This window comes from Lissotriton vulgaris, chromosome 10 (genome assembly GCF_964263255.1).
Source record: "Lissotriton vulgaris chromosome 10, aLisVul1.2, whole genome shotgun sequence".
In the NCBI taxonomy this organism is placed as follows: domain Eukaryota; kingdom Metazoa; phylum Chordata; class Amphibia; order Caudata; family Salamandridae; genus Lissotriton; species Lissotriton vulgaris.
In genome coordinates, this window is record NC_141698.1 from 928028870 (window position 1) to 928052533 (window position 23664).

At 45.3% G+C, this 23664-nt stretch overlaps 1 protein-coding gene across 4 annotated transcripts in view; it reads right to left on the bottom strand.

Moving 5' to 3' along the window:
- The window catches only part of GLCCI1 (glucocorticoid induced 1), a 277278-nt gene that overhangs the window by 119248 nt on the left and 134366 nt on the right, over positions 1–23664 (bottom strand). For 3 of the 4 annotated variants that reach the window (XM_086941910.1, XM_086941911.1, XM_086941912.1), the window contains exon 4: positions 20974–21087. In XM_086941910.1, coding sequence (XP_086798036.1) covers positions 20974–21087 — 114 coding nt within the window. Of the gene's footprint in view, positions 1–20973; positions 21091–23664 lie in introns of all 4 variants that reach the window. The other variant, XM_086941909.1, reaches the window with a different exon arrangement.

Genomic DNA, 23664 nt, shown 5'->3' on the forward strand with positions numbered 1-23664 from the left:
GAGGCCAGGCTCAAAATCAAATGGAAGGAGCATACACAGCATGCTTAGCCGCAGCAACAAATACAACGAATAAAGAACACCCTCCGATCAAAGATGAAACTATCCTGAGGAACGGTTTTGGAAAAAAAGAGACCTCCATTTAACAATGATGGAGAAAGAGAACACGGAATGCTGAAGAGCACTGTGACGCAAACAACAAGAATGGTAAATAAACCACTCTTACATTGAGAACCTTAAAGATATATAAGGCATCCTCCGAAATAATCTAACGGAGAAGCTCACTGAAGACACTGCAGAGAAGAAAGGAAAAACACCAGTACACCAAGAAGGCTTAACCAGGTCACCAAGAAGGGTGCAGGTAAAATGCAGCATTGTACACCATATAGACCGCCAGAAGAACATATGAGCACAACACACATACATAAACCTGAAGTAAAAGACATCTACAAGAGATCCATTAACCGCTTTCATGAGTCGGACGCCCCCCTGCTGACCGACGTCACGGTGGGCATGTGTGTGGGCATGTGTGCGAACTGCGCGCGCGTCAAATTCTCCAGCACCGCAGGGGAATTTCGGCCACAGCGAAGCGGCTAAAGCGATAAGTATATATGTGCCGAGACATATACATCCGTAGATAAATAAACATAAGGATAAATATGCATGTAAAAAACATAGAATCTCCCGCAGGTAGACAAGTAATACAGGGTAAGCAAATGTATATCCACATTACCGAATGTAACCCATGTCCTCCGCCAGTGAGCGGGAGGACGAGAAGTGGAGGAACAAAGGATACTCTAGGAACACAGGTAAAGAAGGAAGGACAGGCACAAATGTTCTACAGTCATAAAGGTGTCCCAGGGGAATATGACTGAACAGAACAGCAGACAACAGCTACCCCATGGGGAAAATGGCAGATATGTAGAAAAAAACTCTGCTGGAAGCAACAGCGGTGGCCAGAACTCAATTAGGTAGGTAAGAACACCTGAAGGGTAAAACGAGATACAAGAATACCAGACTACTGGAGAGAACAGCATCAGGAGCAGGATAAAGTAGAAAAAAAGGGCTTACACAAGAAGTGGTACCCAGGATCAATTTGAAATAATACACCAAAAAGAGGCCGATTCCACAAGACCAGTAGGGAAACTTAACCCCTTCGCTGCTCATGACGAGCTCAGCTCGTCATGAGGCACCGTGGAGCTGTGCTTATGACTAGCTGACCTTGTCATGAACAATGATAAATCTGGGAACCCAGCACCGGGGGGAAAAACCCTTAGCAGCCAAGGTGTTAATACACCACAAGGGGGAGGTGGGTTTATGGAACCCAGGCTTGAACCAATAGGAACACAAAGATAAGTAGGAGAAAATCTGTGTGTCCCACAGAGTAAAACAGAAAAAGGAGAAGGTCTACACCGAAGAGAGTCGAAGACCGGAACAAAAGTTAACAAGGTCAAACAGTCTGCCTGCCTGTGGTACTATGATCGCCTATTAGGAGCAGAGAAAAGATGAGGTTGAAGTCCCTAATAGAGATACTAATTACGTAGGTAGCTCACACAATATACCTAAGACATACAACATAAGGTCCATGAATAATGGCAACAATGATATAGTGCATTCGCACTACAAACAAAATATTCGCCATAGAGTAAGTACACGGATAGAAAAAGACCACTAAGAAAGATATGTAGAACGCCAAGTAAAGGGCCTGTTGACAATTCCACAGAAGGAAGTTGTAAATCCAGAACAACCGAAACTCAATTGAACATGTCCGCCATAGCAGCACTCCCCTCCGTTGCCAAACCAGGAGGCTGGAGAAGATTCAAAGCCATTGGCATCACCCACGTCATGTAACCAGCTAGACTGCATAGGGGATAGAACTGTGTCCGAAATGGTAAGGAGACACCACACCATCTGTAGTTCTTCCACAACCATGGTCCTCGGAACGAAAACCCAGAGGAAGGGAGAAACACAGTCGGCTCCATCGCGGTCGTATTCGACACTGAGAAGGTGACGCTTCAACATCACAAGGAGCATCAATTCGCATCGACGGAATCATCAGAGCCGGCGGACGAGAGCCCGGTGCCAACTTTGGAGACGGCAGACCATAAGCACGAGCTGCAGGTGGTAGCCTCAACGGACTGTGCACTGGCATTGCTAAGGTGTCAGATAAAGGAGGCAGACTAAAAGCAGAAGGAGAACCAGCTGGCTGGGGCATAGGCATGACCTCACGCACTTCAGTGAGGCCCAAGGGTGCTCTAGAGGAAGATAACGACCGAAAAATAGAATCAAGAGATTGAGAATATTTTTACATCTGGGTCAAAGATGCCCGGCCCTAGAACAGGTGGGGAGACACGGGCGGACTCATGCCCCGAAAACTCCAACAGAAGAGTGGGGACCAGCGGTAGGTGACGAAGGTGGGAGACGCTACGACTTCAACCACCAACGCCGAGACTTACTTCAGGATGTCAAAGAAGAATGACGCCCATGAGAACCGCTTCTAGAGCGGGCATGCGGTAGGTCCGTAGAACGTGTAGGGGACCGAGGATGATAAGCTTCTGGCTCAAGAGAAACCTAATTGCCAAGCACTGCTGAAAGTTTCTGCCATGCCCAACTGGTTTAACTTTAATCTAGGAGACGCAGAAATTCCCATTAATAGTAATCATTCTTTAAATATTTCAAATAAAATGTTCACCACTGAATTTGACTTATTAGCAAATTTGTTTTTGGCTCATCCATACCCCAATAGGCTTTTTATATTCTTCACCTGGGCTTCAATGCATGCTTTATTGTTGACTCACTTAATATCAGTTGTCGTCCTACAAACGTAAAAACAGGAAGGTTAGATATATTACTACCTGATAGACTGTCTCTCAGCCATTTTACCAATTTGACTTTCATGCCACTTGCAGTTTTAGCACATCCATCTCCATCTTCATCCTAGGAGGCAATTATACTTAAAGCGGTTTACTTTACAGCGTTATCCACCAGTTTAAAGTTGGCAAAAAGTAATAGGAATCCTGGAGAAATGTTAGATCAAATCAAGTGAAAAGGGCATCAGCTGACAGCCATGGGCTATGAGAAGCAGTTAACTCTGTCAAGCTCATGTCTAGTTAAATGCTGCAGCATATGTCGCAGATACTTCAACTCTTAGAATCTGCCATGATATCTCCTTGGTGTGGTCAATATGGACATGATTTACATGCCTTGGGAGCTTGCATGGTTGTTGTAGACGTCCAACTGTACCACATCTATGACTTTCAATTGATTTGATGAGCTGCCACTGTCTTATTAACCACAATGAACATTAATGGAGAATGAACCCTTAGAAATGTTGGAAGTTGCTGTGTGTGGTGGTACTTTTAGGATGGCAAGGTGCCACTGCCTTCAAAAAGGTCAAGCACCAGATGGATTAGTGACTGTATATGCTGTATATTTTGAATGTGCCCAAAGACTAAATAATTTCACAAGCTATATTCAGAATAGTAGCTTCCCTCCCAAGTGCATTGGCACACTGCTGTCCTCCATCAAGCTGTATTCTTTACATACACCAAAACAATCATCCAATGTCAAAGTCAACCACATTTTGGAGGAAAAATGAGATTCAAGAGGAGAGAGGAATAGGTAAGAGAAGGGGATGAGAACAATAATCAGTGCTCAATGTTCCCAGCACCTCCCCTCACACCACCGTACTTCAGATCTCAGGATTTTGTGCTGGGGTTGAAAAAGGAGGTGGAAGGCAGAAGGACTCCTATATCAAATAATAGAAAACCAAACCATTTCTGAGAACTCTAAAAATAAAAAATATTGGAAAAACAAATTAATAAAACTACACGTTTAAGAGGGGAAAGACAGCAAGGAGCAGATTTACAAAAGTAATATAAATTTACTAAAAATAAAAAAAAGCAGGTTTCAAAAGAAAACAAATATCAAATCAATAATAGACAGTTTTAATACGAAAGAAGAAAAGAACACAAAAGTTAGATAAAGGCAAGACAGGAAAAGCGTTAAAACGAGGAACGAGGGTGCAAGATCTGAAACATCCAAGGAGAGACTCATTGGGCAGAGGCATGCAGGGTAGGTGCGGTCTATAAAGGATGTTGGTGAATGCAGCATACTTTCTGTACGTTTCTGCACAATGTGCCCATTGGTATTTGTACTCGTCTGCACATTGAGCATGCTGTGCCAATTAATAACCATGCGTTACTGTACATGCAAATTCTGCATACTGTTCCCACCGCGTAAGACCAAGAACAATTAAATTTTCCAATTTGGGAATGGGACCACACACCACGCAAGCAGTTTTTGTCCCCTGCAAGAGCTGCACAGGTAAACATTAACCTAATTAATTGCTTATCTTTGGGTCATGAAGACTGTGGCTGCTGGGTGTGGAAAGGATGTGGCTGTCGCTTGTCGTCCTACTGTCATCAGTTTACATGCATGACAGGCAGTGCAAGATCTCCTTTCTGGAATGATCATGTGTCCAACAATGACTTCCACACCTTGTTATATAATGGACTAATTTATTAGAGACTGTTCGATGCCACCGACTCTGCCTTGTTATAGATATCTGTTACGTCTGTTAAGTGGTAAAGACACAGGAACAAATATTTGAACTCTGGACCTACTAATGTGCCAGACTGCAGAAAGTGAACGTCTGTAAACCGTCCACCTCCCCTGGATCTATAGGGATACCAAAGACGGCCCATCCAACATTGAATACCCAGGAGGCAAACTCAAGCCCTGAGTAGGACCTGAGAGCATAAAAACTCTAGAACAAGAGATTACGTACCTGTAATGATCGACAGGCTAGATTGTATACCGGTGATACAGAAAACATATGTTGCCCTCACTATTTGCTAGAATCTATACACGACAACACTCCATAGCTCGGATTGATCATGTTCAGGCACGACATGGTGGATGATTCTTGCTTTTGAATTTATTCACCTTTTTTAGAGCGGTGCTTCACCAGTCCTGAGCCCCAGCCAGGCGGGGTGAGGTGTACACTTCTTACTAGCCAGGTAAGAAGCATCCTGTGAAACTTGAAATTGTTCAATTTCCACGATTAATGTTTTGCACTAGTCTGGTCAGTGTGTTTGTTCAGATCCCGAGACGTGAACTACACCCATGTTGATGATTGCAACAGGTGCAACAAGCAGGCTTATTTCGGACAGGTATGGAGGGATTAGCTCATGCCATGCCTTTTTATTTCAGCGCACTGCTGACTATGTGAGAAGATCTGGAACAGACACACCTGGAGGTTCAGGTGACTTTTCAGTGTCGTTCCTATACTATATTTCACTTATCTGTTACACTTTTTGTCACATTTGGTTTCTTTGTTTGCAGTAGCTGTACATTTAAGGTCATGAAGAAAGCAAGGCTATTGGCCGGTTTTTGCTGAAACATGTCGACCACGTTACACCACTAGACAGGTCATAGATTTTACCCTGTCTTGGCTATTTTTTAACATTGGTGCTAGGAGCTATACCCTATTAAATTATTCTGTTGCTCCTTAAAACCAATTTTACTTACCCCCTTTATTGTCTTCCTTGGTTTTTCCTTGCACTGCACATCACCCTCTTTTTAACCCTGTCAGTTACTTTACCAACACACATGGTCTCGACCATAATACCAACACATACTAACTAACAGGAAGGTTAATTCCTTTCTGCTAGAGAACCAAGATCTAGTATAGTGTTGGTCCTCGGAGCCCCAAATGATGAAGGGCGGTTCCGAGTGGTGACTGATGGGAGCCAGAGACCAGACACTGATCTTGATCTGGCATGTTCTACATCACTCCTTTTCCAGTCATATGGCAAGTGGGAGCGTTACACCTTCTCTGTCTTTGATAATTAGCCTGTCTTACTTTTGACCCTCTGGTACTGTTTTGTGATTAATGTTAGGTGGGCATGTATTCAGAGCAGGTCATTAAATTGCCCGTGGGTCCCCTTTAATGTATGTATTTTGGATATTTGTGAGCAGTCGCTGGACTGCGGACCTTTGTTTGTTAGTGTATTGATCTCGAACAGACTACACTTTTTTTCACCCATAGCTGGGTGGATTCTTTCGCTCTGTGAAGTGCCTGGATACGGTCTTTTGTTGAGCACACTTTTTCTAGCAATAATGGCGGAGAATCATGGCCTGTCATTTGATGATGCGGATCTCCAGTTGGCCTTGGCCGACTTTCCGGACTTACTAGATGTCACACCTCAAACAGTTGTGACTAGTGAAGAGGAATGGGGTAAACTGTTAGGCCTTAAAAAATCCATGACTAGAACATCTTTACATGGAACCATCATGGCCCAGTACCTACGCAACGATTGTGCCCCCACTGGGCTTATAGTCACTAATGCCCCTAGGCTATTCCTAAAAGACAAAGAGTTTCTGAAGAGCTGGGCAATGATTGCTTGGCGCTGCACGAGGGATTGGCTGATCTTGATCATCAAGACTTCCAAATCCGCAGCTGATGCCATATTGATCGAAATACAGATCACTGAATCTAAAATTAAAGCTACCCTCTCAGATAAAATCTTTCGAAAGAAAAAAGAGGAGTCTGATAAAAGCAATAGCGATTACAAAGACCATATCCTTTTCACCAAAATGGAAAAATTTAAGAAGGATCTCGAGAAGTTCAAATTTGAACGAGTATATCCTTACACCAGCGAGTCTTATGCTCCGCCAGTGTATAATTCTAATAATCGCAAAACAAGCTCCAACTATGGTACTTCTGATTCAGATGGTAGCACCACTGGTAGCGATTCTGGTAGTGATAATCAATCCAGACCAAGTAGAGGTCGAGGCAGGAGGAATTTCAATCAGTTTTGGCGAGGTAACCAACACAATCAAGGCCCACAGCATTGGTGGCCACCGAACCCGTGGCAATACGGGGCTCCTATTTTTCCTCCCAACCAAAATCCAGAATTCGTTTCAACCTCCTATGGGTCCCTTCCCTCCCAATTTCCCACCAGCCTTCCCCACCAACTTCAATGGGCAGCCTTTTTTAGGGTATGGCCACGGCAGGTCACGGGGCAGAAGGAGAGGCCAGTCCACAGCCAAAACACCAGCACAACCCCAAGTGCAGTTCAACTCACCGCCGACAACGAGCTCGACTCGGAATTTACGGAGCACCACGGCCAGGAACAAAGAATAAACCCCCACGGAGACAGCATCGTGATCAATCTAAGTAGCCGCATTCTCACCCAGATTGAGCAAACGGCTCTCAATAGAGGACTGGGTTTTGTTCCTACATATAGGAACGAACATTTTGAAACCCGTGTGGAACTGGCCAAATTCATCAGAAAGGTGCGACTACACTTCTTTTTTATGGACAAAGAGAAACCAGACCAAGAAGAAGCAATGACCAACACTGGACTAAGACCTAAATCAACTTTTAATCCACCTACTCATCTTATGCCAGCTAATGTCTTGGCTTTTGAACAGGCGATTGAAAGGGACATTGATGAGCTCTTCAAACACGAAGAAAAAACATTTTGCAATCTGCCCAAGGCCGAACACCAGGCTCTCAAATCTTTATCAGCCGATAATTCCATAACGATAAAGCCAGCCGATAAGGGTGGAGCAATCGTCATCCTCAATACTGAGACGTACAGAGCTGAATGTTTTCGGCAATTGAGCGACGTAAGATCTTACCGCCTCTTGGACCAAGATCCCACAGCAGACCTACAGAGGACGATTCGTGATATGACAGAAGAGGCAGTGAATGAAGGATGGATATCTGAACCGGAGGCCAGATTCCTCAATACTGAACATCCAGTGACTCCCTACTTTTATATACTACCTAAAGTGCATAAGGAGCAACGCCCACCACCAGGTAGACCCATCATCTCGGGCATTGGGTCCATTTTGGAACCCCTATCTACGTTTGTCGACCATTTTTTACGCCCTATGGTCCAAACCATGCCAACCTACCTGAAGGACACCACCGATGTCTTACGCTTATTGCCTGACCTCAATTTCGACATCAATACGGACCTGCTGGTCTCGTTTGATGTAGAGGCTTTATACACCTCTATACCCCAGGACGAAACCCTCGAGGTCATTCATTCCCTACTTGACACCACCGAGAGAGACACCATCACTCCAGTACATTTTATCATGGCCTGTGCTACCTTAGCCATGGAGAAGAATTTCTTCAAGTTCGAAGACAACATATACTTACAAGTGTCTGGAACCAGCATGGGGAGCGTTTATGCCCCCAGCCTGGCAAACCTCTACGTACACTACTTCGAGCAACGGTTTGTCCTAAATGAGTCCAACCCATACTTTGAACAAATAAGAACGTGGAAACGATATATTGATGATATATTGGTGGTATGGCGGGGCTCCAGAGACAGTTGTCAAGACTTCCTGGGATGGCTGAATAGCGGAAATGCTTTTTTACGCTTCACCGTTGAGATTGGCGAAAACAAGCTAGCCTTTCTTGATCTTATGATTAAGGCCACGTCCACGGGTCTACAGTCCGAACTATACAGGAAGCCTATGTCTAGGAACTCTCTGTTGTTGTATGATAGTCACCACCCTAAGTCCTTACGGGACAATCTTCCGTTTGGGCAGTTTCTGCGAGTCCAAAGAAACTGTTCCACGGACACTGCTTTCAGAACACATTCGTCTGCACTTAAAGACCAGCTCGTTGAAAGAAAATATCCTCCCCGGCTGGTACATCGGGCCATGAAACGTGCCAGCAACAACAATAGGGCAGCACTATTAGAACCTACCACCCCTAAAGCACCTCTTGAAAGGCTGACCTTTGTACATACCTTTGGCACATTGTCCCATAGTATCAAGAAAGCGGTTAAGAAACGCTGGTCCATTCTAAACTCAGGACCGCACTCCATTCTACAACCGTTATTCTCCTTCAAAAGGGGACCCAATCTGCGGGACAAAATGGTACACACCAGACCCCCTGATGAGACTCCGAGAGCAGTAGGTACCCTATGGGATCTACCCCCAGTGTCTGGCCACCATCCCTGTGGCACATGTCAATCATGTGCCCAAACGTCCAGAACCACAGAGATAGACATCGGGACTTCTAGACCCTGGAGACAGCTGAAGTTCACGAACTGCAACAGCGATAAATTAATCTCTCTCATAACCTGCCCATGTGAGCTTAGGTATGTGGGTATGACTACCCGTAAAATAAAGGTGCGACTATCTGAACACAGGAGTACCATTAATTGCAGGAGACAGGCCACAAAACTCACCAACCATTTCATTACACAAAATCCCTCACCCACGTCTTTCAAATGGACAGTTTTGGAGAAACCGTTCATTCCCTCTCATATCACCAATGTGAGTGATTTTCTCCATAAAAAAGAACAGAAATGGGTGCTGAGACTAGGGACCGATCGAACAGGGTTGAATGATGACATTCCCTGGTCCTCGTTTTGAATCATCTCCACTAGGTGCACTAAACAGAGTATGGTAACTAGATTTTGATGATATGCCCCATTAGTATTGACATCCAGCAGACATACCTTTATGAAATTGTGCCGTAACCATCGATGCCAACACCACACTTTTGGCCTTTATGTATTTTCCGTATGACCATGTGATGACTGTGACCATATGATTCTTGATATGGTCACCGTAATCCTTGTTGCCGCTGCCTGAACGGTATTGCACTTTCCGCTGATTTGGCTAAATCATTACACCATTAGTTTATTAGATCATGACTACAACGCTGTGTATGGGGACGCAAACCCCTCCCTGGGTTTCAAATATAGTAATGAACTTGTATCACCGAAGGCTCACCCGACTATCGAACTCCGGTGTTTACAATTTTTCTAGCACGCCATTGGGCAGTCGGCCCGCTAGCTAACCAAATCAGTGGCTCCGTAGCATCACGGACGCTGCCGTTTCGAATGGCGCGTCACGTGAGTGTCTCTGACCATTGAGGGCCAGCGAGATATAATCTAAACAGAAACAGACCGCCGGTACCTCCCCAGACGGCACAGATGCCGCTAGGAAGTACCGACGGATAGGTGAGTGCTAGCTGGATTTTCTTTCAGCTCTACCGAGCGGTTACACGCTATTTCAGCATGCGGTTCGTTTTAGAACAGATATCATTGTTCTGCTGTATTGTGGTCCTTCAACCACGGGGCACTTTATCTTACCTAATCTTACCTAGTCTGGTGAACAGGATTAGAGGGTCCTGCTAGATCGAACAGCTTCTTTGGCACCAGAGTCTGTAACTGAAGGATGTATGTAATAACAGTATTATAACATGATAAGTCCCAACTTTTTAAGCGGATATGACATCTTTCACCGCCTCTCACTATTTGCTAGAATCTATACACGACAACACTCCATAGCTCGGATTGATCATGTTCAGGCACGACATGGTGGATGATTCTTGCTTTTGAATTTATTCACCTTTTTTAGAGCGGTGCTTCACCAGTCCTGAGCCGCAGCCAGGCGGGGTGAGGTGTACACTTCTTACTAGCCAGGTAAGAAGCATCCTGTGAAACTTGAAATTGTTCAATTTCCACGATTATTGTTTTGCACTAGTCTGGTCAGTGTGTTTGTTCAGATCCCGAGACGTGAACTACACCCATGTTGATGATTGCAACAGGTGCAACAAGCAGGCTTATTTCGGACAGGTATGGAGGGATTAGCTCATGCCATGCCTTTTTATTTCAGCGCACTGCTGACTATGTGAGAAGATCTGGAACAGACACACCTGGAGGTTCAGGTGACTTTTCAGTGTCGTTCCTATACTATATTTCACTTATCTGTTACACTTTTTGTCACATTTGGTTTCTTTGTTTGCAGTAGCTGTACATTTAAGGTCCTGAAGAAAGCAAGGCTATTGGCCGGTTTTTGCTGAAACATGTCGACCACGTTACACCACTAGACAGGTCATAGATTTTACCCTGTCTTGGCTATTTTTTAACATTGGTGCTAGGAGCTATACCCTATTAAATTATTCTGTTGCTCCTTAAAACCAATTTTACTTATCCCCTTTATTGTCTTCCTTGGTTTTTCCTTGCACTGCACATCACCCTCTTTTTAACCCTGTCAGTTACTTTACCAACACACATGGTCTCGACCATAATACCAACACATACTAACTAACAGGAAGGTTAATTCCTTTCTGCTAGAGAACCAAGATCTAGTATAGTGTTGGTCCTCGGAGCCCCAAATGATGAAGGGCGGTTCCGAGTGGTGACTGATGGGAGCCAGAGACCAGACACTGATCTTGATCTGGCATGTTCTACATCACTCCTTTTCCAGTCATATGGCAAGTGGGAGCGTTACACCTTCTCTGTCTTTGATAATTAGCCTGTCTTACTTTTGACCCTCTGGTACTGTTTTGTGATTAATGTTAGGTGGGCATGTATTCAGAGCAGGTCATTAAATTGCCCGTGGGTCCCCTTTAATGTATGTATTTTGGATGCCCTGGAAAACAAGACAGAGACAGAGTCTGCTTATAACAGTCTCCTTAGGGCAGACCAATGGTAACTTGTTGAAATGGTGGATGTCAGAGTATCTTTCTTGCTTCAATCCAACCTGAAGTATGGACCCTGCACAAGACTGTTACCTGCACGAAAAGGTTTACATTTTTGGACTATTTGCAAAAAACTCAAAGGTTGACAAGAAATAACATTAGGATAACTTGGCTTCCTGGAAAAATACAATTAGTGAATGCTTTCTAGAACATTGGATCAGAAAAGAATAGCACCAAAGATTCTATCTAGCTTCTTGTTGACTGAACTGGCCCTCAGTGCCTCCTGCTCTGCCTAAAGCTGAACAGAAAAGCGCTGAATCACCTTTATTATTTAAACTGCCAATCAAAGACTTTTTAGAATGAATTAAGAAAAAGTTCCCACCAATTAGACACCCTTCACCACCATGATAGTTCAACATTGTTCTGTCAAAGCTACTGGTCTCCCTATTTGAGCTGGTTCACAAAGCTACAATGCAGCATCACTTCTGGAAAACAGCTTTCCTAGTTGCCATCACTTCCGCTCAGAGTGAGTGAGTTGTAGGTTTTATCCGCGGTAGAACTGTTATGTTATGTTATCCGGATTTGTAGAGCGCACAGATGCCCCAGCAAAGGGGCGTCCTGGCGCTGGTACAGAACAGAAAAGCCGGACAAGGGTGAGAGACACAACACAACAGAACTAAGGAGCTGGGGGGAAGAGAAAGCGTTTAACAGCCTTCCTGAAAGCAAGGAGCCCATCGATGGCACGAATGTGGGCGGGCAGGGAATTCCACAATTTGGCGGCAAGAACTCGGAAGGAGCGTCCGCCAATCCTGGATCTCTTAAAGCGAGGAACTATGGCTAGGTAGAGGGCGGAGGACCTCAGAGAGCGTGCTGGAACATAAGGGAGAATGAGAGGCTCCAAAATCTGAGGAGATGAGAGTTTGAGAATTTTAAAAGTCAGAGTCAATGATTTAAACATAATTCTCTGAGCCACCGGAAGCCAGTGGAGATTGTAGATGGTTTTCCTAGCTGAGCAGAATTTGGGTAAGCCAACCAGAGCCCTGGCGGCAGCGTTTTGGACGCGTTGGAGACGGGATAGTTCAGCCTGATTGACTCCAAGAAAAAGAGAGCTAGCATAATCAAGTTTTGACAAGATCATGGCTTGCACAATCAGTTGTCGGGTGGGAGCGTCTAAGTATTTAAAGGTGGACCGAAGCTGACGCAAAATCCCAAAACAAGATGCAGCAATCTTTTTAGTATGGGTGGAAAAGCTCAGTTGGGAGTCAAACCAGACCCCAAGGTTTTTAACTTCAGTGACGGGGATAGGAGTCGGACCGAGCTCAGACGGCCACCAGTTATCGCCCCATAAATGAGTTTGTTTCCCCACAATGAGTACCTCGGTTTTCTTGGCGTTCAGTTGCAGGACATTTTCATTCATCCAGTGGGCCACGGATATGAGTCCCTCACGGAACTTGGCTGCCTCAATATCGGAGGCCCCACTAATAGCAACCGCCAGCTGCGTGTCATCTGCGTAGGACACGATGGATAGGTTCCCATGCATGGCGACATCAGCTAGCGGTTGAGCATAAAGGTTGAATAAAGTGGGGCTAAGAGCCGATCCTTGTGGAACTCTCTGGGCAATCGCATGAGGTTTAGATTCGAAAGGGGGGGGTGTTGACCCTGAAGGAGCGCTCAGATAAAAAAGATCTGAACCATTCAAGAGCCAGATTGTCCACCCCGGCCTCAACCAGACGTTGGAGTAGAATGTCATTGGAGACAGTGTTGAAGGCGGCACTTAGATCAAGGAGCACAAGTGCCGCCGTATGCCCTGAATCCACCAACATGCGAAGATGTTCTGCCATGTACAGGAGCGCAGTCTCGGTGCTATGACCTGGCCTAAAGCCATTCTGCGTGGGGTGTAAAATATTCGCAGAATGGAGATGGTTGACTAAGATGGTATTAACATGGGCCTCGGTCAGTTTAGCAGCCCACGGGAGGAGAGAGATGGGACGGTAATTTTCAGCTTTTTTAGGGTCTAGAGCAGGCTTTTTTAAAATGGGGATTACCTGAGCCTGTTTCCAGGCACAGGAAACAGAGCCTGATGACAGGGACCGATTGATAAGCTTACAGATCGGGGGAAGGCAAAAAGAGGCAGATTCTCTGGATTGTGCGGGCCGCAACGGGTCTTTAGGGGAGCCTGATTTTACTTTAATAACAAGCTTGTTGAACTCCTCCATAGAAAGCTCCAGGAGATGGGATAGCTTGATGGTAGTTTTAGGAATGGCAGTAGTACCCTGCTGAGATCCTGTAGAGTTGGGGAAAGCTCGATAGATACCTTCCACTTTACTAATAAAGAAGGCAGCTAAGTCCTCACAATGGGAGGCAGAGCAGATCTCAGCGGTAGAAGTTCTGCAGGTAGTAAGCTCTTTAAGAGCCTTAAAGATAAGCTTAGTAGGGTTGGTGCTAACACTGAACTCACGTGAAAAGTAAGAGGCGCGAGCCCTGCAAATGGCTCTGTGATACTTCTTGATGGTGGCGAGGTACAAAGCTTTCCTGTCCGGGTCGTATGATTTACGCCAGACTCTTTCAGCTTGTTTACAAGATTTTTTTAACAGCCTGAGAGAGTCATCATACCAAGGACTGGAATGGGAGCGCTGTTGTTTAGTCAGGGTAGCAGGAATGAGCTTGTCCAACGCATTAGTGAGCCAGTTGCAATAAGAATCGTAGCCAGATTCTACATCAGTAAAAGGGGCCAAAGGGACGTCGCCCAAAAGCTGATGGAAATCGCAGAGTTTCAATTTTTTCCAAGGGCGCCTGATGGAGTGGCAGGAGTAGGGGCACCTACAGGAGGATCTTCAAGTAGAAAATGGCATTCAATTAGATAGTGGTCAGTCCAGGCCATAGGTCGGGGGAGCAGGACTTTGGCCGATGAAAGGGAGGTTAAGACGGAATCTAGGATGGGACCACCAATGTGTGTGTTGTGTTCAACTAATTGAGAGAGTTGGAGAGCCTCCAGGTCAGCACAAATACTACTGGCCGCCGAGGGACAAGGGGAATCAAAATGAAGATTGAGATCCCCGATTATGTTGAAACTGGCAGTTTTGAGGGCCAAGGAGCTTACTACGTCGGGAAGAGCGGCCCTAAAGGCAGCGTCAGGTCCCGGAGGGCGATAAATGAGTAAGCCTGAGAATGCAAAGTGCGGATTAACAGAAACTGAAAAATAAGCACTTTCGCAACCCGCAATATCCATGGCCTTCCATGTACATGGATAGCTGGTTTTGATAGCGGCTGCGATACCACCCCCTCTAGAGTCGCGGTTAAGAGTGTAGATGGTATACTCCGGAGGAAGTGCTAAGTTAATAGCAACCGAGGCATCATTATGGAGCCAAGTTTCAGTCACAATTTCCTCTTCAACAGGGTAGTAATGAGAACACATTCGTCTTTCCTCCGCTTCCTGCGGGAGCTGGCATTGCTTTTTACACCCAGGGAGCTACTAACATGCAGCTCCCTGGGTGTAAAACGTAAAGTGTACTCCGCTTTGAACAAGCTAGAGCAAAATGCTCTCGCATGTTCAAAGCTATGGGATGGCGAATGCACTGCACCCCCATCCCATAGCAAACTGCAATGTCCCTGGATGGGCACCTCAGGATATTGCTGGAGCCGGCCCTAGGGGTGTGGCGGTCCCCACGGCCATTTACAGCTCCAGGGGGGGAGGGGGGGGGGGGCTTCAATATGTCTCTTGACTGGTGGCTCTTTTCCATCACCAAAGCCAAGGGTTAAAAACCTAGGCATGTGATTTGATTAAAATGTCAGCTTTGACAGACAAATCAAGGCCTTGGCATGGAAGTGCTTTGGGATCATTAAATCTCTCAAAAACACCATCAGTCTCCTACCTGTATCTGCCCAGAAGACAGTGAACCAAGCTTTATTTTTTTCTCAGCTGGATTACTGCAACAACGTATATCTAGGAGTCTCTAAATATAGGCTCATGAGGCACCAGCATGTCCATAACTCGGCAGTCTGGCTTTTGTTAAATCTTCCCAAGTAGACATCCATGGGTTCGGTACTCTGCAAACTCCACTGGTTTCCGGTGAAGAAACTCCTAGCCTTCAAAGCCCTATACTACAGATTTTTAGAAAGTCAGGAGCATCTTATTTGCACCCACTCATTAGATCCTACTCTCCCTTGAGACGTCTTCGGTCTACTGAGGCCTTGCTTGTTCAGGACCCCAGAGAAAGTCTGCACTGGTGGGAGCTCTTTTAGCTTCCTTGCATCTAAGGTATGGAACACTCTTCCACCTCAGCTGAGGCAATCCAGGAGATAACTTTTGTTCGAAGAAAAGTTTAAAAACCTGTCTCTTTAGATAGGCTGTCCCTGCTATTTGGGCTCTTTAGATAGGCTGTCCTTTCTATTTGAGCTTTTACATCCTGTTCTGGAGTTTGACCTATCAGTGCTGGGATACTCCTGTTGGAGTAGCTATGCATTTATAAGCTTCTCATTCATTCATCTTGTCATGGAAGAAGTCTGACAGGGTGTCTTCAAAGCTGCTGGGAAGGAGTGATGATTTCGGTGGCTGAGGGGTTGGAGAATCTGACAAGATTTCTTTGCTGTGGTTAGAAACTGGCTTTAATTAGGTCTTCTTTAGGAGTTGGCAGTATTGGTTGAGGGAAGTCTTGAACGTTCTCAGTCAGTGGGCTCTCTGCTGGTGCACATTTCCTTTTAAGTCGCTTGCAGTTGTGTTTTGTGGGTCTCAGGTCCGTGGTGTACCAATTGGCCTGTTTGGTGAATCTCTTGAGTTTGGCGAGCTTTATGGGTGCTACTTTGGCGGCGTAGTGGGTGATCCAGGTGGGGAAATCTTGACTGCCTGTTCTATGTTGGTTGTGGTGTCAGGCTCGGAGGTGTTGAGGGCGTTGGGCCACTACTCTATGACACTTTGTTCAATCTGCAGTGTGGGGTGTTAGGTGGCTATGGTGGTGGTGCAAGGGGATCCTGTGTGTACTTGACTATGGTAAGGACGATAGGGTCAACTGTAAGTCCTGTGCTATGTGTGGGGTTGGTGACTTGTTGGGTGAGGCAGATGTTCATACTTTCGAAGAGATTGGCAGTGTTGGTGTCATCGAGGTGAAAATTGAGGTTTATAAAGATGTAGTGTTTGGAGTCAATGGTGAGCTGGAGATGAAGTCGCAGATGGTGTTGCAGAGACTAGGACGTGGTTCTGGAGACCTGTAGGCAAGGGTGCTTCAGATTGTGGTTTTGCCTTCGGTTTGGAGTTGGAAATTGAGGTGTTCCATGGTCGGGGTGGTATCTGCAGTGGATGATTTCTTTGTGGATGATGGCGATTCCTCCTCTGTGTTTGTTGATGCAGTCCCGGTGAGCTATCTTGTAGTTGTTGGAAATTGCTGAGGTGATGTCACGGGCTGATGCAGTGTTGAGTTGGACCTCGGTGAGGAAGATGACGTTGGGGATGAAGAAAGTGATGGAGTTCCAGATCTCAGTGGTGTGCTTGCAGAGTGATCATGCACTGAGCACCAGGCTGTGGAGTTGTTCTGGGACAGTCATGGGCTGCGTGGTTGTGGTTGTCATGCATGCAGAAGCTCCGGTGTTGCAGGAAAAAAGACAGTGCAGGCAGGTTAAAGGTCCTACCGTAGATCGTGGCAAAGTGCAACAATAGTTGTTGTGGCGGAGTCTGGGGTCCAGGGCTTGGAGTTCGGCAGCGGTGTATCTGCATGTAGCAGGAGAGTCAAGGTTCCTGGCACTAGGCGCGGTCCATGTGAAGACGGGCTTGCCTTTGGTGTGTGGCGACACGTCCGATGCGCAGCGCCCTGTGGGCTCCATTAAGTGGGTCTTAGAAGAACGTAGGGGAGCTGAAGCAGTGGGCAGGTCAGGGGGGGAAGTGGGAGGGATTGGCGGGAAAACGCCACAAAACAGAACAGGAGAAAATACAAAACAAATTACAGAAAGAAAATATAAATTTAGCTTAAAAGTGTTTAACAAAGGAAAAACAATGAGGCAAAAACTCCAGACAGTCAGGGGGAGCAATGGATAGCTGTTCGTGCAGCAGCAAGGAGAAGCTCCTGTGAGGATCTTCAGATGGAAACCACAAGCAAGTTTGGTAACTTGTAACACAGTGCCCCATAATATGCCCTGATTCTGGGAAGTGACAATTCCGAAACTGAAGGGTGATGTATTGATATGCTGGACCACTACTTCATAGACAATGAAGGCTCTGTAGATTCGCAGTTAGCCCTCTGAGAGGCATACAGAATGTTCACCATAAGTAAAGCAATGTTTACTGACACACAAACACAAACTGAAAGCTCAGTAACTTGGAGCAGGACATAGCTGAGGTACAACAATATCTGCTTGTCGTATAATCATCCCAGAATATGGTGCACAGTACAGACTGACAAAAAATATCAGGAAGTGGCCAAGGACACTGCTAAACCACACTACGTAGTAATTCATAGTAAGGTCCATAAACTTTGAAATAAGGCCAGGAAAATGAGTGCATGGTTGAGTAGTTGGGAGAAGCTAGAAGATGGGAGAGGACTATTATACACATGGCGGCAGACAGAGTGTTCTCCTACCTCGCCGCCAAGACCTGGAAAACCCTCCTCATTCTCCTACCGCAGACCCAAGACTTACTAACCTTCAGGAGGCTACTAAAGGCCTGGCTGGCCTCGAGCAGTAGTAAGCACCGCACCCCACCCTCCCCAGCCCCCCACACCCCCCCGGCACCTTGCGACCCTCACAGGTGATTAGTGCGCTCTACAAATTCCAGTTTGATTAATTGATAGTAAGACAAAGTGGGCATGTCTTGTAGCTAGGATTCAAACTTCTACACTAAACAGATTTTGGTTAGCTACTCAAAGACAGACATCTTCCATGCAGGATTATAGCTCACCAGAAACCCAGAGAATAATACTGCATAACTAAAGACACTGTAAATGAAGTAGGTAAATGCAGGAATTGGTCACCTGAAGACTGGGACGGTCCGGGGACTGAATGGATTTCTAGTTGAACTGTATAGGAATAAAAAATGTGCCAAACACTAAATTGTTGCACTTGTATAATTAAGTTATATCAACAGGGATACTATCAGAAGACAAGAGGCATGCAACCCTTACACACATTGTCGTACTGAATGTACAAACCAAATCAGGGCTGAAAGAGATACCCAAATACACTTTGGGTCTGATGCTGACTTGAGAGGATATTGCCAAAAACTGGGGGAAGTCAGTTTAGGGCACATACTGAACCCTGGTGACAGGCAATCGGCTCACCAGTGCATATGGTGGATAGAGCCATGTTCGGAGCAGGGGATGCCAAACAAAGGACGAAACGCCTTAGGGACACCTTTGAGGGATGCTTGACGCAGTACCAAGGGACCTGCATAACAAATGCATGCCCAATAAACCTGTCTGGAAAACTTCAGGGATGGGCATGATCGTATAATGGGAAGATCACTTATTTCATGGTATACTGTTTCCACTTCAAGGGCTGACTACGTACATATGAAGTAGAATGATTTTAACTTAGCATGATCCAACTTTGCTATTCTGTACCACATATGCACCATATTTCACACACCATTCTTTTTTCTTGAACTGCACTAAATAGGTGAAGTGCAGACAATGTCTTTAAAAACAAATATGGCTAAGATCTCACCAAAAGATTGTTGCCAGTAGGAGAAAATCCAACTAACTTTTTTTAACCACATAATTCTACTCAGAGAAGTTTGTCTACATGGATCAATATATAGTTGCCTACATTGATTGGAGACATTGGTCGTACACTCTCTGGATGCAGAGAAGGCTGGATGTAGAGGGCCAGAGATTCTGGGCAGAGCTGTGGACTGCAGCCATGCCTAGCATGTACCAAGACAAGGCTAAAGACCGCACTCGCAAAATGCTTTAGATTAAAGCCATGCTTTGAGGCCAGTACATAGTGGACATGGTTGTATGTTATATTAAGTGAAGACTTGAGATGGTACAGTGAGCAAACAAAATTACTTATGGACTTAGCATGTATCCTGTACAAACTAGTAATGGCTGCTGTCCATCTCAAATTTGGTGGCAAATTCAACACCTGTGATTAATACCGGTTTGGCATGTACACAGTCGATCCCACCAGGTACAAGAACTGGAACACCAAGCAAAGGCATTCAGTACCGGCTGGCTATAATAAAAAGCTATGCAAAGCAGGTATTGGAGAAAACAAGGCTGGGCAGGAAATGTCCTGTGGTTAGTGACCACGGGTAGAAGCACTCAAAGGTCTGGCAAAAGCTGTGCCCAGGAGTGACTTGAACTGGTGCTAGGGAAAAGGTATCTAGTGGACACACGGGGCACAAGCATACCTATACTGAACATCCATTATACATGACCATAAGCGATGGTCAGTAAGTACTGGGTGATGTTGTACTGGTCATAGGACATAGATTAAGTGCTTGTTATGTGCCCGCTTGACAAGTTTACATGCCACATCCAACATGTACCAGGGTGTACCAGGGTGTCAGGTACTGTAAAAAGGTACAACCAAACCCAATGACCAGAGGTCACTGAGTAAGAGGTACACGCAGTTTCTAGGCAGGTAGAAACAATTACTAAAAACACTTAAGAATATTATGGTTATCAGTACCTACTCAATATTATAAAAAAGTAAGAGAAAATCATCATGAAAATAAAAACTTCAATTGACAGGTTAAGCTCAAAATATTTACCTGCAAACAGATTGTTAGCTATGAATCCATGCCCTATATGCACTTCTCAAAAAGCCACACATGACATCAACAAAGACTATGGCTGCCAGTGCTAAAAGGATGAAACTCTTCTCAGCCAGTCGCGGTCGGAGTTTAATTTCGAATTCCTGTTACTCTACCTGTTAACAAACACAAAGGTGCCATAGCTCTAAATGTTTGGTTTTCAAATTTCTCAAAATCTACACTGCAGTTTGCACCAGGGACTAAAACGAACCAAGTTCTACCTTAATGCCATGTTTTGTATAATTTTGTCCAGCAGACATTGCAACTGAGTGCATAAACTGCAAAGGCTATGTTTGAGTGGAAAATACCACATTTGGGACTTGAATGTATGTATGTATGTGGTGTTTCTACAGTGCGAAGCAGGGTTGTGGGCAGTTAAAACACTGTGATGTAGTTTTGTGAGACTTCAACTCTTTCTTACATTTTAGTAATGTTGGAGTGGTCCCAATGGACACACGGATGTAGTTCCAGATCGGACACGTTTCCCTGTCCTGGCAAATCTGCACAAAGTTTTAAAAGATCAATGTGGACCGTGTAGACCTTTAAGGCTTCACACAGATTTGCCACTAGCTAGCCAAAAGTGCTCCTTTGATGTAAATTCCATCTCAGGCATATAGGGAGTAGCAGAATTTAAGATATAGCCTAGTGGTTCATTATCTAAGATGATTTACTGTTTTATGAAACATAACAGCAGACAAAAGATAAGCCAGTAAGTATAGCACACATTAACTTCTTTAGAAACAGATGTTTTAACAATACTGAAATGTACCTGTGTTGAATTGACTGCTACATGGTTTCCTTGTAAAGGCGACTGTCGATCTTTTTCTTTACTGTGACGGCTGCTTTGTTTACTGCGCTGAAGTTGATGCCTCAATTTTGCAATCTGCTTAAAGAAAGCACAAGACAGTGATATGGTTGGTTTATTGTTTTAATCAACTACGGAAGAGAAAAATCTAATTCCACATATTCATGCACAAAATATGAGTTTTCACTCGAGTCAGAGAAAAAAGCAGAAAGACTAACCAGTTAAAAATGTCATTTTACCCAAATCACTAGGTTTCAAGTAGTTGCGGTAAAGTCAAATAAGCTATTCTTTCTAGATACACTACTTTTTGAAAGTCATGTATGAAAGTAAAATAGTAATGGAGAGCCACTGCTAAACGTAGGGAACTTTATGAACACTAAAGATCAATAATTCATATGATGGGCCACTAGGCCACCCATCAGGGATTCCCAATGCCCCTCCTCTTTTTAACAGTTATATGTATCCATTTGATACAATTATTTAGTAATAGGCATCATTATAACAAGCATTTGCAATGCAATAGGTCTCGCATTAGGAAAGTTTGAGCTCTTGGTATTGTAAATGACAAATGTTTTATTTATGTTTTGTTTTTGAAAATAGCGAAATTAATAGCTTTGTCATTTACAATGCCAATAGTTATAACTTTCACAAATGTGACACCTATAGCATTTGTAATGCAATATGTGTTGTATTTATATGACTTACATGTATTGATATTACAAATAACATTGGCTTTTAATTTTTTTTCAATAATACTTAAATAAAAGTTATTGTAATTTATAATGGCAATAGCTTAAAGTTTTGTAAGTAACTTTTGTGAAGATTATGTTCAGTGTATTTTATTGTGACGAAAATCCAAGAACAGAGGTGAAATATTAACATCTTTTTGTTACATTTGTAGTAAAGCTTGAAATATTGAGAGAACATATTTGAATCAGGTGTTGAATGGTTGCACAGATTGATGCTGTGGTGGCGCTGAGTGAAGTTGTGATGGCGAACGAGTGATGCTGTGCCGTTCAGTGATGCTGTGGTAGCGCATAGTGATGTTATGGTGCCCCTGAGTGATGCTGTGGTGGTGCGGAGTGATGCTGTATGCTATGCAATGTTTTGTTTTGCTATCCTCGGTTTTGTTTTGTTATGCTATGCTATGCTATCCTATTCTTTGTTATGCTATGCTATGTTTTGTTGTATTTTATTATGCTATGCTTTGTTTTGCTATGCTATGTCTTGTTATGCTATGCTATGTTTTGTTGTGTTGGTATGCTATGTTTTGCTATGCTATTATGTTTTGTTTTGCTATGCTATGTTTTGTTTTGTTGTGTTTTGTTAAGCTATGCTATGTTTTGTTGTGCTATGCTATTTTTTTATGCTATTCTATGCTTTGTTTTGTTATGCTATGCTATGTTTAGTTTTGCTATGCTTTGTTTTATGTTATGTTATGTTTTGTTATGTTATGCTATGTTTTGTTCTGCTATGTTTTGTTGTGTTTTGTTATGCAATGCTATGTTTTGTTATGCTATGCTGGTGAGGGCGGGTGAGTGAAGGTGAGGAGGTGTGAGGGGGGTGAGTGAAGGTGAGGGGGTGTGACGGGGGTGAGGATGAGGGGGTGTGAGGGTGAGGAGGATGAGGGGGTGTGAGGGTGAGGAGGTGTGAGGGTGAGGAGGTGTGAGGGAGAGGGGGTGTGAGGGAGAGGGTGTGTGAGGGAGAGGGGGTGTGAGGGAGAGGGGGTGTGAGGGTGAGGGGGTGTGAGGGTGAGGGGGTGTGGGAGTGAGGGGGTGTGAGGGTGAGGGGGTGAGGGGGTGAGGGGTGTGAGGGTGAGGGGGTGTGAGGGTGAGGGGGTGTGAGGGTGAGGGGGTGTGAGGGTGGGTGAGGGGGTGTGAGGGTGGGTGAGGGGGTGTGAGGGTGGGTGAGGGTGGGTGAGGGGGTGTGAGGGTGGGTGAGGGTGGGTGTGTGAGGGTGGGTGTGTGAGGGTGGGTGAGGGTGGGTGTGTGAGGGTGGGTGAGTGAGGGTGTGTGAGGGAGGGTGTGTGAGGGTAAGGGGGTAAGGGGGTGTGAGGGTAAGGGGGGTGTGAGGGTGAGGGAGGGTGAAGGGGTGTGAGGGTGAAGGGGTGTGAGGGTGAAGGGGTGTGAGGGTGAAGGGGTGTGAGGGTGAAGGGGTGTGAGGGGTGTAAGGGTGGGTGAGGGGGTAGGGTGTTAGGGTGAGGGCGGGTGAGGGGGTGTGAGGGTGAGGTTATGTGTGAGGGTGTGTGTGAGGGTGAGGGGTGCAAGGGTGTGAGGGGGTGTGTGAGGGTTGCGAGGGTGTGAGGGTTGCGAGGGTGTGAGGGTTGCGAGGGTGTGAGGGGGTGTGAGGGGGAGGGTGTGGGGGTGTGAGGGTGAGAAGGTGAGGGATGGTGAGGGGGTGTGAGGGGGGGTGAGGCGGAGGGTGTGGGGGTGTGAGGGTGAGGGTGAGATGGTGAGGGAGGGTGAGGGTGAGGGAGGGTGAGGGTAGGAAGGATCAGGCCCTCTCTAATGTCCTCGCCCATTTTGGCAGGCAGACAAGTGGGAAAATCAAAATTAGAGTAGTAGGTGTGCCCCCCCTCTGCCAACTCCACCCCTCAGGTGCTGGAGGCAAGATGAAACACATGTTTCAGTGCGCACCATCTTGAAGTTGATGGGA